Source organism: Crocodylus porosus, unplaced genomic scaffold (assembly GCF_001723895.1).
Source record: "Crocodylus porosus isolate Cpor-Errol unplaced genomic scaffold, CroPor_comp1, whole genome shotgun sequence".
Classification (NCBI taxonomy): domain Eukaryota; kingdom Metazoa; phylum Chordata; order Crocodylia; family Crocodylidae; genus Crocodylus; species Crocodylus porosus.
This window is the reverse complement of record NW_017728949.1, coordinates 3,506,620-3,521,897: the sequence shown is the minus strand read 5'-3', so window position 1 is coordinate 3,521,897 and position 15,278 is coordinate 3,506,620. Positions and strand designations below refer to the sequence as shown.

Genomic DNA, 15,278 nt, shown 5'->3' with positions numbered 1-15,278 from the left:
TGCATATCTACCCTGCCTTCTATAATATTACATGCCATTAAAGCTAATATTCAGCTTTTAATAAATCCATTTTTAATTACAATAGTTATTCAAAGAGTGACACTAAATATCTTAGTGTTGTGTGACTACTAAGTCTCTCAGCTTGTTCTACAAAAACTAGATTTTTGCCCGTTTCTACAGAAACTACCATGTGGTCCACTTTCTGCTTCTATCTGCCTCTAACTCCCTGTCAGACTTCTGTATCTTCTACGTATCCTCCCTACTTTAATCCCACTTGCCTTCGTCTCCACAGACAATACACTGGATGGTTTTAATCAACATATCCCAATTTGTGCTTCACCTAGCATCAGTCCAACTTCCCTGTATAAACACTGACAGAAAATATGCACTTTGTTTCCAATAATCAATGGCAAAAATATACCAACTACACATTTTTAAACCATTTATCTAATTTCAGTAAAAAATGAGAACAGGAATTAGATATTCAGTTAAGGTTGAAGAAGCAGATATAAAAGTATCATGTATCAGCCATTTGTTTGTTTCAGTCACTTGTTAACTAAGAGAATAAAAATACTTGTATTCTAATTTTTCCATTTGCAAAGAGTTTATCTTATTTCCCCTCATAAAGAGCATGTTTTCATGTGTCACATTACAATCTCACACCTTAGGCCTCAGCCTGGCAGTACAGCCACTCATCCAGGCCTGCCAACCCATGGCTAGTCACTGAGGGTGTTTTCACACATGGTCAGGGGTGGGGGGGGGGTGCTTTAATAAGAGCAGCCCCAAGAGCCACTTTAATTAAAGTGCCCCTAGTGTGTCATGTATCAGCATCTCTGCGCTTCAAAATAGAAGCTCATCAAATGAGCTTTAGTTAGTGCTCCCACCACCAATTTGAAGTGTGGGGACATTGATATATGAAATGCAAAGGCTGGCTGGAGCGTACTAATTAGCATGTTACAGCAAACTTGATTAATTGTGTATTTACAGCACATCGGAGCAGCCTCCCTACACGTGGACAGGCACCCTGAGGCTAGTCGAGGCTGGCCTGAAGCTTCCAGCAGAGCCATCCACCCATTCCCTATCACTGGAGTGACCAGCTGGTATCAACTGAACCTCCACTTCCCCCATAAAAACCTCTGACCCAGGATAGGAAGTTTCCTGCCAACTGTGCTCGACCTGACCCTAGACTGCTTTGCTGTTCCCTCTGATTCACTCTTCAGCTCTGTTCTCTGCATGATCTCCCAGCTTCCTAACTTGGCTTCCTCTGAGATCCCACTCTTGACTTGACCTCCTGGCTCCCTGACTTGGCTTCTCCTAGGATCCCATCCATGACCATGTTTGGTGCCTCAAACTCCAAGTGGCCCCAGACCTGGCCACCCACATCCTGGCATAACAGCATGGTCCCTTCATGTAGAACATCTAGCTATCTCTAAGCAAACTCCTCTTTTCGTGAGGCAGTCACCCCTTGAACAAACAGTCTCAAGACTTCTCATCTCTTAGGTATGCTCCCCCTTCAAGTGAAACAAGAAGGGACAACAACAACCTGTACTGCCTACTCCACCTGTTCACAGAAATGGACACAGGAGTGCCAATCAGCAGCTACGGTCTTCCTTGTTCCTCTGTCACCTCACATGTACAAAGAAATACAAGTTTTTTCATGGTTTAACTCATTTTCCTGGAAGGTAGTGGGAAAGAAGAGTAGGATGTGGTGGTTTGTACTGGTAAAATCCACCTATAACAAGCGAAGAGGAAATCAGGAATAGGGTATGAGTGTTCCCACTACTTTTACTAGCTGCCTCCTTTCCCACAATGAAGCAGCAGCAGAAAGAGGCTAAAGTAGACTTTCACCCTGACACTCCCCTGGAAGAGCAGAAAAAAAGCCTTTTAATCATAAGTTCTGGCCCACCACACAAACATAATGGTATATAGATCATATTCAGCCCAATCCCCCCAATTACTCAATGAGATCTAAGAGAGAATGACCCTTCTGGTTTTATTTCTCTCCTCTACAAAAGAGCAACCATTTTTCAGGGGTCTGGAAACTTCTCTTTGGAGTACACCCAAAGTGTACTCCATATATCATGAAAATATGATCAAGGTAAAAATGCAAATAAGGTAATTCATTCATTGACAGACTATTTTCTTTGACCAGAAAGAACATCACCACGATGGAAAGAAGTGTTTGATTTCTATAAAATCAGCTGTAACTGAAAACATTATTGCTTAATATTAATAGTAAGAACATAAAAACTGCCATTTACTGTGTCAGACCATAGGTCCACCTTGCCCAATATCCTGTGCGTCAGTGGCAGAGTGGATGGGGAAAGGGAGTGAACAGAGTATGACCAGAGTTTTTTCCCCTGAAACTGTTGTTCTCTCATCTGTAACCTATACCATTCAAGGTCCTGGAATTTCTGATTCAGAGGCTGTACATATAACTTACACACTCAATAGCTACTGATGCCTCTTTCCTCAAAGAATATGTCCAATCCCTTTTTGAATCTGGTTAAATTGTCAGCTTCCACAGCAGTTCCATAACAGAGCCAGCAAATGCAATCAAGACTGATATGTCCTAATTCTAAATTTCCATAGTTTCATAGTTGTTAGGGGGTGGAAAGGACCTTACAGATCATTAGGTCCAGCCCCCCTGTACGTGGGCAGCAAAGACTGCTGGGTTCAAATGATCCCAACAAGATGGGCATCAAGACGTTTTTTGAAGATTGCCAGGGTGGATGACTGTACCACTTCTGGGGGAAGCCTGTTCCAAACTCTCGGCACTAGGCTTGCAAAGAAGTTTTTCCTTATGTCCAGCCTGAAGCGATCTTCAATCAGCTTGTACCTATTACTTCTTGTCCTCTCCTGGCAGTCCTTGGTGAATAGCTACTCCCCCCAAACCCTGCTGTATGCCTCTGATATACTTATAGGCTACAACCAAGTCCCCCGTGAGTCTTCTTTTCTCCAGGCTGAACAGTCCCAAGTCCCTCAGCCTCTCCTCACACATCTTGGTCTCCAGGCCTCTAATCATGCATGCTGCCCTCCTCTGGACTCTCTTGAGCTTCTCCACATCCTTCCTGAAGTGCGGTGCACAGAACTGGACGCAGTACTCCAGCTGCAGTCTCACCAAGGCCGAGTAGAGTGGGAGGATGACATCCTCTGTCTTGCTTGAGATGCCTCAGTGGATGCATGCCAGAGTTCGGTTAGCTCTGCCAGCTACAACATTGCAATGGCAACTCATGTTCATTTTGTTGTCAGTCATGACACCCAGGTCTCATTCAGTTGTAATGCTGGCAGGCAGAGCACTGCCGAGCCTGTAAGCATGTTATGGGTTATTTCGCCCCAGATGGAGCACTTATTTCTCTGTATTAAATGACATCAGTTTGAGGTCTGCCCACTTCACAACCCTGTCCAGGTCAGCCTGTATTGCCAGTCCATCTTCAAGTGTGACAACATTGCTCCGTAGCTTGTTGCCATCAACAAACTTTGCCAGATTGCTTGTAATACCTGAATCCAAATCATTAATAAACATGTTAAAGAGCCAAGTACTGACCCCTGAGGGATGCCACTGGTTGCCCTCTGCCACAATGACTCAGTTATGCCAACCAGTACCCTTTGGGTCCTACCACGAAGCCAGTTACCTAGCCACCCAACCATAAAGTAATCCAGACAGCATTTTCCCAATTTGACCATGAGGCCATCATGGGAGACCAGGTCAAAGGCTTTTTTGAAGTCCAAGTATATGACTTTAACCCCTTTTCCTCTATCTAGGTGGCAAGTAACCTGATCATAGAGGAAAATGAGGCTGGTATGGTACGACCTGCCCATGACAAACCTATGTTGGCTACCCCTCAGAACACTGCCTTCAGTTAGCCTGTGTGTGATGATTTCTTTGATGATCTTTCTCTAGGATTTTACCTGGGATTGAGGTCAAACTTATTGGCCCGTAGTTTCCTGGGTCCTCCCTTCTTCCTTTCTTAAAGATCAGTATCACATTGGCCTTTTTTCAAGTCTTTTTTCTGGGACCTCTCCCAAGTGCCATGAGTCTTCCAATAACTTTGCCATGGGTTGCATGATGACATTGGTCAGTTCTTTTAGCACTGCAGGGTTCAGTTTGTCTGGTCAAGCTGACTTATAGATATTTACACCCTTTGTAGGTACTCCCCCACAAAATCTACACCAACTGTGGGAGGGAGGTCACCCCCACCATGGCCATCCTGTATCTTGTCAAGCAGGCTAATACCTTTGCACTGGTAGACTATCAATGTGAAGTATTCATTCGGGAGTTTGGTTTTGTTCTGGGTGTCAGTTAACAGGCATTCCATTTCATTCATCAGGAGCCCTATGCTTCCCTTGTTCCTTCTGTGACTTTCTACATACCTAAAGAAGGACTTTTTGCTGTCTTTGATTCCAGTTGCCAATTTAAGTTTGGTTAGTGCTTTTGCAGTCCTGATCTGTTCCCTACAGGTGTGAGCGGCTACTAAGTTACTCCTCTTTGGTAGCTGTTCCCGACTTCCATTGCTTGTAGGCTTCTCGCTTTAATTTCAGGAGGTCCATTACTTCCCTGTAGAGCCAAAGGGGTTTCCCCAGCTCCTAATTTCATCAAGAGTTGGACTGAATCCCTATACCTGTTGCATCAAAAATCAAAACTGCTGCCTCTCAAAAACAGTATGTATGGGCCTTTACAGCTTTCACTAATCTGATCCTATTTCCCACTTTTGTAATCAGGGTGTAATTAAAATTTTGGCCCCCTGGTGGTGCAGAGGGAATGAGCCCTTAGCTCCTCATGTGGAAACTGCAGTGGTGGCAGCACACCTTCTGAACTGAAGCCTAAGGCGAGTACTTTACCCACCCACTACAGGTTAGCCGTTACGTTTACATATTTAACCTGTTTAACTGTAATAGTAAGAACACTACTTAAAAAAAAGGTTACGATGAATCTCTGGAATGGTAAATCATCACATCAGCATTCCATAGCAGAGAAATACCAACTCCCTTCACTTTGGAAATTTTTCAAATTCTCTAAAACCTATAGTCGCTGGGTACATCTACGCATACAATTAATGCAAAACAATAACCTTCAGACCAGTCTGAGCCAAAGTAAGCTACTCCTGAGCACAGCATCTACACGTACACCCAGGACAACAGTTTGAGCTGAGGCAGAGCAGTTATGGGCTCACAGAGGTGCGTGGGGGGAGGGCGGGACTGGCTGGGACACACGGTTACTGACAAAGTGTGAAGCTGTGTGGCTAGGCAGCAGGCAGTAGTCTGTGTCCCTGCTGACCAGGTGCAATTTACACTTGTGGTCAGCATCTATACCTGTGTTTAACTGCAGTCCATTACCCTGCTGTAAGAAAGTACTAGCTTTCTGTGGCATAAATTAGTTTACTGCAGTTTAATACTGTCGCATGTGAAGACAATGATACCTTTACTTCACAGCTAATTAGTCTACTCCATAGTAAAGCCACTGTGCACTCTTAGTGTTTCTTTTCCACCACAGCAATAAGAACAGACCTACAATATACTGTTACAGAAAGGATACACAGTAATATTAATTTTGAATTTCATATCAATTTGATCCATTTAACTTTTAACCTAGAAATTACTTTAACATTAAACGTTGTTCCAGAGAGACTGCCAGTGAGGTGGGGGAGAAAGCAGCACACCTTGGGATGCTAAAGGGGCCAGGAAAGACCTAATATGTGACATGCCACAAATTCAATTTAAAGCTTAACACCAGCTACCAAAATGGCCTACATTTTTCAAGCAGCATTGTTGTAGCTGGCTGGACATTTTATATCTGGATGGGCATTTTTATTGTACAATAATTATTTTGTGCGTGTAGCTGGTCTAAATGTATAGCACAACTAACTAGTTCATTGCATAATTAATATAATGTGTGTCAAGGCCCTCTGGTAGAATCAAGGAATCAAACCTAGATCTCTAGACATCTTTAATTACAAGGTCAAATTCTGGTCCTTTAGTTTATTTTTTAATTACACTTTTGGGCTGATCTAATCATGCTTTTCTTTCCTTGTATATGTAAAAAATATAGAAGATGAGTCAATGAACCACATTTGAATTACCAGCATGTTAAACAAAATGTTTAAAAAAAAGAGTTTACTACTATTTTTGAGATTTTTCTGTACTTCAATAGCACCAAAAAATAGAGACAAATCTTTCTGTTTATAAAAGTGATGCTCTTTAATTTCTTTGCCTCTTTGGACACAAGCATCTGAAATACTGGATTGTTTATACTGCAAGGCTGCATGCCCAGGGCTATACTGCATCCTAAAGTATATGCAGCATTCTAATGGGAGATGTTGGTAAAAGAGAGGAAACAAAAGAATCCTTTCCATATCTTAAAGACCAGCAGATGCACATCAGAAACAGTCAAATGTTGATTACTTAAATAAGCAATTGTACAGTTAAACATGCTAAGCCTCATTTTTCTTTTTAATTATTTAAGTTTGTAAAAAAGTTGAAGTTTTACAATTTAATTTTAGAAAATTCCTACTGAATTGAAATTTCTAATGTACATTTCCATGCCAAATATATATAATTCTGGAAAGTATGATGAAAATAGGTCAAGCTATTTTATTAGCTGAGACATCAGAAGTTATATAAAAGTAAAACAAAATATTACATTTACACATGGGGTACTTGTCATAGTTCATATAAGCAAAATAACTCTGAATATGTAACTTTTCTGTAAGTAAAAACTACATTACATTTATTTCATTTAAATAACAACAAAATTTATTAGCTAAAGCTCCTTCTAGCTAAAGCTTTTAACCTACTCTTGTTATTTGTAACTCCCAATGTTACTGTCACTGAACAATCACATAAAATTGCTTTTTATGTATTTCAAATATTTTACGTGGGGCATAAACACATATTTTGAGCCATTTGAAAAGGATAACATTTTGAAGGGGAACTGCTGACTGAGAGCACAAACTTAGAGTGATACAAATGTACCAGAACTGCTTGAACTTTAACCTTGGATGAAGTATTGTTAACATTGGAGCTGTTTTGCTACTTCTGTATTGTTCCCAGCTTGTGGGTGTGTAACTGTTAGAACAACAACTGCTGCCAGGTTTGGAACAAAGTCCCTCCTCCCCTTTTGAAAGGGTTCCAAAAGTATGTTTGTTCATATCCTACATATATTTGAATCTAGACTATACTTACTTTCTCCAGCTGTTTGTGCAAGTCTTTCACACAACCAAGAACTAAAACAATTTTCTTAAAAAAGCAAACCAAATATAATACTGTGATGGGGTACCAGGTTGGTACCAGGGCAGGGTACCAGTATGGGGGTGGGGGGGGGGAGCACAAAAATAGCAGCAGCCAGAGCTGCTGACCAGCTGCTACCACCAACCTCCCAGCTACCACCTCTGCTCCATACACCACTACTGCCCAAGGCACAGAACTGCCCTGTTATGCCTCTGACCAAATGTGAACAAGCCATAAAACCAAACATGAGAAAGCCATAAAACTAGCATAGGAACAGTACTTGAAATGATCTATGCTCTTTTCTTTAACTAGATTCAGTTGATGCTGTGTTTCTCTTTAATGTTTCCAAATTGTTACTTCATAGTTAATAATCAACCCACTATTCAAGCTCACATTTGGTTTTCCAGGAACTTAATATATTCGTAAAGTTATTGGAAATCGGGTGGAAAACCTTTACAAATAATAGTCAATTGAGTGTTAGCTGAATTCACCAAACACTGCTTCTACATAATTAACTGTGAATTACATGGTTCAGTGAAATTTACAAATAATAAAAATGTAAAAAAGAAAAAGGGTGATTGGGTAATGTAGCTCAACTCCTTACTAGGAAAGAATTGCTTTATATGGTATTTTCAAATGCCTTAACAAGTTAACAAGGGAAATAACTAACTTTCTCAGATTTGAAATGCAAGATAGGAGTAAAAAACCAATGGATTTTGTTCCCGACTTGGCAACAGATTTTCTGCGTGATCCTAGCAGGCCAGTTCAATAATCTGTAAAATATGAATACACACACACACACACACGCGCGCGCGCACGTGTGTTTCTGTAAACCTAAATTCATTTATATTTTTACATCAGTTTGACTAGTTTACTTTGAAGGATCTGTAGAAGTACACAAATAATTAAGACTTACTAGCAATAAAAGATGACAAAATAATATACAGTTTGTAATGTTGGTGGTGTGCACTGCAATACTCAAGTATAGCTAAGTGTATGAAGGACAAAGCATATCTGGTAAGTATAAAAGAAAATGCATACATTCTTTCTATAAAGTCTTAGCTGCTACCTAATGTCAAATCCAAGTAGGCTTTATAAAAGAATGTCAGTGTTATACAGGCAAAGGTTCCAGGCTGAAACAAGTACCATCTGAGAATAAAGAAGCAGACTTATGATCTGGAGCATTTCTCTAGAGCTCGACAAAGAATTTTATATAAATATAAATAATTCAAATTCCACATTCACAGAATGCCTTATTTACAAGGGAAGTATGTGATCAGGAGGAAGGATGTACCAAAGTACAAGTGAGGCTATAAAAACTGAAGGACAAATTTAATTTTTTTTTCTTTTTGTTGAGGAAGGATTAAACATGATTAGCGTCAATTTTTTTTCCTATTTCAGCTTCCTGGGAAAGACACTAGACAACTAAAGGCTCCTCAACTTTATTTTACTGATCAGAAATGCATAGGAACCTTGATAGTCATATTATCAATGATTCTCTAGCAACTCTTGTGGCTAGCTTGCATCTCAGAGGAAAGTAACCCCTGTCTAATATGAGCAAAGAAACAGCAACAGCCACATTTAAAACATGTGAAAATACTGGTATGGTTCTGATACCAGTGTAAACAGGATCCAAATAATTTGAGTACAAGCCAGATACGGTGTTACCTTTAGGAAGAAAGAGGCAGCGGTGTCCTCTTAATTACTTTTAAAACCATAAAACACAGTACAACTTCATAATACCATGAAGGAAGGGTTATTCTCACATCATACTTGAACTATAAAATCACAAAGGCTGGAAGACTTACTGAAAGGTGTTGTATCAGTAGGGTCAGGAGGTGGAAAGTTTTCAGTGAAGTTGACATTACACAAGTCAGTGCTACAACAGCAGAAGCGATATGTTCCATTCTGAATCAAGGAAGGGGTGGTTGTTACTATACACTCTTCAAAATGACACTCTTGTGGATCTCCTATGTGAGACCAGCATCCTGTAAAAGGAAGCAAGTGAAATGGCACTAAAATAAACACTTGTAATAAAATCAAAGGTCAGATAAACTATATATTCTTTTCAATATCTCTCATACTTGTACTGGAAAGAGAAGGCACTTTTGCCATCCTAAAGACCACCATTAGCCTTATATCATTTTGCCTAACATCTCTTCTCCCCAGTATCTCCAAACTCTATCTATAACCACTATTGAGAATGTTTCCCCTGTCGTATTCTCTTAGACATCCTCCAATCCTCCCGCCTTATATACAAACCTGAAAAATTCTTATCAGAATCTCCAGTGCCCCAGGCCCAATTTCAGGGCCAGTCCTCCAACTGCTTCCCTGATTTATTAACTGCCTTTGACAACTTTGAACATGATCTTGAAATCTTGGCCCCCTCTCAACTTCCATGACTCCCTTCCATGGTTTTCCCACCTCCTCTCAGATGTTTGTAGTGATAAGGTTGAGCCTCTTAACCCTTACTATTCCCCAGTCTCTGTTACATGGGACTCCCACAAGTTTGCCTCATTAGATCTTTCCATTTTTCTCCCCCACAGCATTTCACTAGGTTTTACTGTCTGCTACTAAGACCTCAGTGACTACATTCCTACTAGTGACTCAAACTTACTTCTCTCTGAACACCGCTCCATAACCTGCATTTCTGCCTATCTTTCTAAACATCTCTTCAGGGGTGGCCAACTGAAAGCTTCAACTCAACAGCCCAAACTGATTTCTTAATCTTTCCATTTTGCCCATTTTTCTGACATCTCCTCACCAACACCACCAAAAGATCAAACTTCTTGTCTTTACCTTTAAAGCCTGTAAAACTTAATACCGTCCTACCTACTGATCTGGCAGCTTTTCGTGATGTTCCCCATCAGTTTCCTTTCATTACTATTCCAGTGTTTACTGCCCACATATTATCTTTTGCTAATGCTGCCTTTATGCCAAGGACAAGTCATTGAAAACATTATATTCTTTTTCTTCAAATCTCTTTAATCCTTGTTTCTGCTGTGCTGTCTATAAACCTTTACATCCACCGGCCCTGACTGAGTCTTATTGCGCTGCTGTGGCCATGATGGTCTAAAGAGTACGTAAGAAGCATGGTTTGCACGGTGAGACAAGATCTTTTATTGGGCCAACTCATAGCTGAGAGAGATGTTAGACAAGCTTACAGACACAAACACCTCAGGTTAGAAAAGAAGCTGATGCAGCTTGAGCTAAGTAACAGTCAGAACAACTACTTTTATTGGTGAATGTGACCATTTAAAATGGAAAGCTGGCAGAAAAGCGTGGAGCAAAGAAATTATCAGAACTAATTACAATCCAGGTAAAAATAGTTGCTAGAGTAAAACCTAATTATGTAAATGAATACAATCTTTGATAGGTAGGTGATAAATTGCTGCTACTATTCTTTCCCTAATCCTTCTTCCTATGCTGTTATTCTTCCTAATTCCCCTATTTCTTTCATTCTCTCTCACCCTACCTCTACCCCAGTTCTTAAAAAAAATGTGCCACAGAATTGCTTGAAGTATAACAATAACAACAATTGAGTGGGAGAAGCACTGTCTTTAAATGAAGAAGGTTTGATCCAGCTGTTATGTTACTGAAATAACCAAAAGTACAGAACCCCTTGGGCCAGAAAGTCATAGCATAAGATGCCCACAAGCACCATCATTACCTGGAGGACTACAGTAACTCAGTGCTAATCAGGAAATACCCTGGCCACAATTTAAAGATACTCTCCTATGGTAGGAAATACAAAGGGCGCACAGTAATTCAAGAACTCCTGAATATAGCATCCCAGCTGGTACAAACACTCGTAATCTGCAACTCTGATGCCAACAAAAATAATCAAGCCCTAACAATTTCCTCTAAATATGGAATTCATGCTTTTGAGGAAAAAAGAATGTTTTCTACATCCAGAAAGGACTGAACGAAATACCATTTAGACAAGTTTTAGTACTGAACAAAGAGAAAGAGACTATGTAAGTAATGCAGTATATTAATATTCAACCTTTCTACACTCAGTATTAGGATTTTATCTTGAGCTAGGCTACAAGAAAAATATTCCTGGTGCTTTCACTTAGTTTCCACAGGTATTTAAATAATTTACTCAATTACCACACAGTGTGGTAATCTTGTGTCTTTCAGTGTCCGCTGATAAATGGATCAGAACTGGAATTTTGAAAAATACATTAAAATGTTGCTGTTGTTACTGGTAGTGTACATTTTGGGCACATTTTAAAGAAAATATATTTAGATCTTTTGAAGAAATACAGCATACCACAGATGACATTACAATCCTATTTTTTCCCCCAATACCTGCTATGAGACACTCCCATACACTCCTAAAGAAAGGTAAACCTCATTAGAAATCTGACTGAATTTGAGAAAATATTGATCACAGCTGTAAAACACAAAGGCCTATTATCTGTGCTATATAAATAAACTGTAAATATCCATGTAAAAGGGAAAAAACATTGTTCATGCCAAACCAGCTGTTGACACTGGATCAAAAATTGGTGCTGAAGATTGGGAGGCCATCTGGAACAATGGTCCTCATATCCAGCTGCACAATAATAAAAGAACTTTATTTTAAAATCTGATATTGCTCTCTCACCCAACACAAAATTAAATAGAAACAAGCAAACATTGGAGGGAGTGTGGTCATCTGGGAGGATTCTACCATGTGTGGTGGACGTGTCACAGAATTAAACTGTTCTGCCAGAAGGATGGAAACATGGTGAGGGAAACAACAGGATCATGGATATCAGATAACACCTTAGTGTTCCTACTGAACTTTCCTCAGAACTTTGCAACATAAGTGACTTAAGGAATCTCTTCCGTCCTACCAGTGTGTGGACATGGAAGACGGCATGCAACATACATTGCAGAGACCAACTGGCGGCTTCAGGAATGGCGTCTCGAGGCAGGCTTTGGTTTCCTCAACAATGACCGGCACGACAAGAGACATGCTCGGATGGGATGGACTCCACCTTTCCCCTACAGGTAAGCATGTGTTTTCTTCTAGGTTGGCAGATCTCCTACGGTGGGCTTTAAAAATAGGCTTGTTGGGGGGAAGGGGAAGACGAGGGCAGAGGAAGCACTGGACTGCCAAACCAAGCAACACCTACAAGTACAGCCCAGCCTAGGCCAACAAACGGAACATATACACAGATAAGCGACAGGGACCAGGGCAATGCTGAGATTAGGGGGCCAGTGCACACATCCACAAGAGGCCTCAAATGCCTCTACACAAACGCTCGTAGTATGGGGAACAAGCAAGAGGAACTTACCCTCCTGCTAGATGACACCAACCCAGACATAGTGGGGATCACTGAAACGTGGTGGGATCCAACGCATGACTGGGCAGTGAATATCAAGGGCTATAGGCTGTACAGGAGGGACAGGGCAGGGAGGAAAGGGGGTGTGATGCTTTACATTAGGGAGAAATACACATCCTCATCAAGTAGCGCAGAGGCAGAGGAGGGGCACTCTGAAGCACTCTAGGTTAGAATACAAGGCAGTCAAGAGGAAAGAGACTTAATGGTAGGGGTCTACTACCGACCAGCCAACCAAGGGGAAGAGCTAGACCAGGAATTCTTAATTCAGCTCACAGAGGCAGTTAGGTCAAAGGACGTGGTCATCAGGGGTGACCTGAACTTTCCAGACATATGCTGGAAAGAGCAGTCAGCCAGGTCTGACCACTCACGTAAGTGCACAGCCCCATCAGGGGAAACGCCTTGTTGGACCTGGTGCTGGCCACAGGTGATGACCTGATGAGGGGGCTGCAGGTGCTCGACCACCTGGGCAACAGTGATCATCGCCTGCTGGAATTCACCGTCCAGCGCAAGGTGGCAAAGGCCTGCAGCAAGGCAGCAGCCCTACATTTCAGGAGGGCAAACTTTAATGAGCTAAGGAGAATAGCTGGGGAAGCACGGAGGTCCCAGCAGGGAGGGGAGCCAGGTATCCAAGCACAGTGGTCGTTCCTTAAGGAGATGATTCTCCAAGCCCAAAGGGAGGTAATCCCAACACGGATCAAAGGGGGCAGGAGGGCACAAAAGCCGCCATGGCTCACCAAAAGCATCTGGGAACGGTCTCCTAGCTAAAAGGGAGGCGCACACCCAATGGAAGGGAGGGGCTGTCACCAGGGAGGATTATACTGTGGTTGCTAGGGGATGCAGGGAGGCAGTCAGGAACGGCAGTGAGGAGATGGAACTGGGACTAGCTTCCCGGATCAAGGACAACAAGTCCTTTTTTAAATACATAGGGGGCAAAAAGAAGGTTCCAGGTAATGTGGGGCCCCTGCAGGACATGCTAGGAAATTTGGTTGTTACACCAGATGACAAAGCCAACGTATTTAACCATTTCTTTGCCTCCATTTTCCTGAGCAGGGACCGGAACAGCCATCACCCCCCTCTGGGCCCCCCTTAGATCCCAGGGGAGGCGCACCTAGGCCAAAGGTTAGTGAGGAACTAGTTAGGGAACTTCTGGAAGGACTGGATGTATTCAAATCAGCTGCTCTGGACAATCTCCACCCTACAGTAATGAGGGAATTGGCTGAGGTCATTGCGGGACCCCTGGCACAGCTGTTCAAGCACTCATGGTGCTCTGGTGTGGTGCCAGAGGACTGGAGGAGGGCCAACGTGGTTCCCATCTTCAAAAAGGGGAGGAAGGAGGACCCGGGGAACTATTGGCCAATTAGTCTTACCTCAATCCTGGGTAAGCTTTTTGAGAGAATTACGCTGGCACACATCCAGGAGGGGCAAGCAGGGGAAATTATGCTTAGGGGCAACCAACACAGGTTCGTTAGAGGCAGGTCTTGTCAGACCAACTTGGTGGCCTTCTATGACCAGATCACCAAATCCTTAGATGCAGGGGTAACAGTGGATATAGTCTTCCTGGACTTTCGGAAGGCCTTTGACACAGTCTCTCACCCCGTTCTCATTAAGAAACTGGGGGACTGTGGTGTCATCACCCACACAGTCAAATGGATCTCCAACCGGCTGGAAGACTGGACTCAGAGAATGGTGGTGGATGGGTCATTTTCAACCTGGAAGGATGTGGGCAGTGGGGTTCCACAGGGCTTGGTCCTGGGGTCATTTGACCCCAGTACTCTTTCCTGCCATGGCAGGGGGTCAGGCTCCATGATCTGCACAGGTCCTTTCCGACTCTAGAAACTAAGAATCAATGATTCATCTGCTAGTGCAGGGGTGGGCAATTATTTCACTAACAGAGCCACTTAATTACTTTTGGTGAGCTGTCAAGGGTCGCAAAGGTAGCTCTGCCCCTTGACAGGTACCCTGCCCGTAATCACTATCTTGGGACCAGAAGTCCCACCCCCTAACCCTTGCCACTGGAAGTACTCCTTTTGGGAGGCAGTGGGTTGCCATCAGCCCCAGTTGAATGCCCCGCCTCCACACATGCTGGAAAAGCCATGGTTATGCCAGGCAGGGCTGGAAGTGGAGCAAAATTTGGGGTGGTTGCAGCCTCCTCCCAGCACTGCTGGAGCCCGCTCTGAGCCCAGCCTCCAATGAGATGAGCCTCGTGCTGTGCTGGCTCCGGCTCCACCCTACATCTGCCACCTGCCCCACACCATGCAGATCTCAGGGCACATGCCCCCTCTGCCCTGCTGGGGTGCAAGCAGAGGCAGGAGCTGCCCCCACCCAACGAGTCACATCTGCAACCCACTCTCATCCCATCTGGGCAGGCCCCTTCCCTCACCGCAGGGGTTGTTGATCTGCCCCCCTACAGCTCTTCCCTTCCACACCAGACTTACCAGCTGATGGCAGCTGTATTGGATATCGGATCAGTATCAGCCAATATGCCTTCTTAAATATTGGCTATCGGCATCGGCCCCCAAAATCTCTATCGGTGCACCCTAACTACAACATATTTTAATTTTATTTCAAAAATATATTTGTCCCGATTTACACGCGTTTCCATAGTGTACATAGAGATGATTGCATGATAGTGCAAAATAAAATCTTACTCTTGTATATTGTTTGTGGATAGGTGCGAGTTGGGTGTGTGTGTGATTCATGTGATCTATGGGGGGG

At 42.7% G+C, this 15,278-nt stretch overlaps 1 protein-coding gene across 1 annotated transcript in view; it reads right to left on the bottom strand.

Annotated features, from left to right (window-relative positions):
- BMPR2 (bone morphogenetic protein receptor type 2) overlaps positions 1 to 15,278 on the bottom strand; it is a 186,391-nt gene that overhangs the window by 83,357 nt on the left and 87,756 nt on the right. The window contains exon 3 of the mRNA XM_019554216.1: positions 9,036 to 9,215. Coding sequence (XP_019409761.1) covers positions 9,036 to 9,215 — 180 coding nt within the window. The remainder of the gene's footprint in view (positions 1 to 9,035; positions 9,216 to 15,278) is intronic.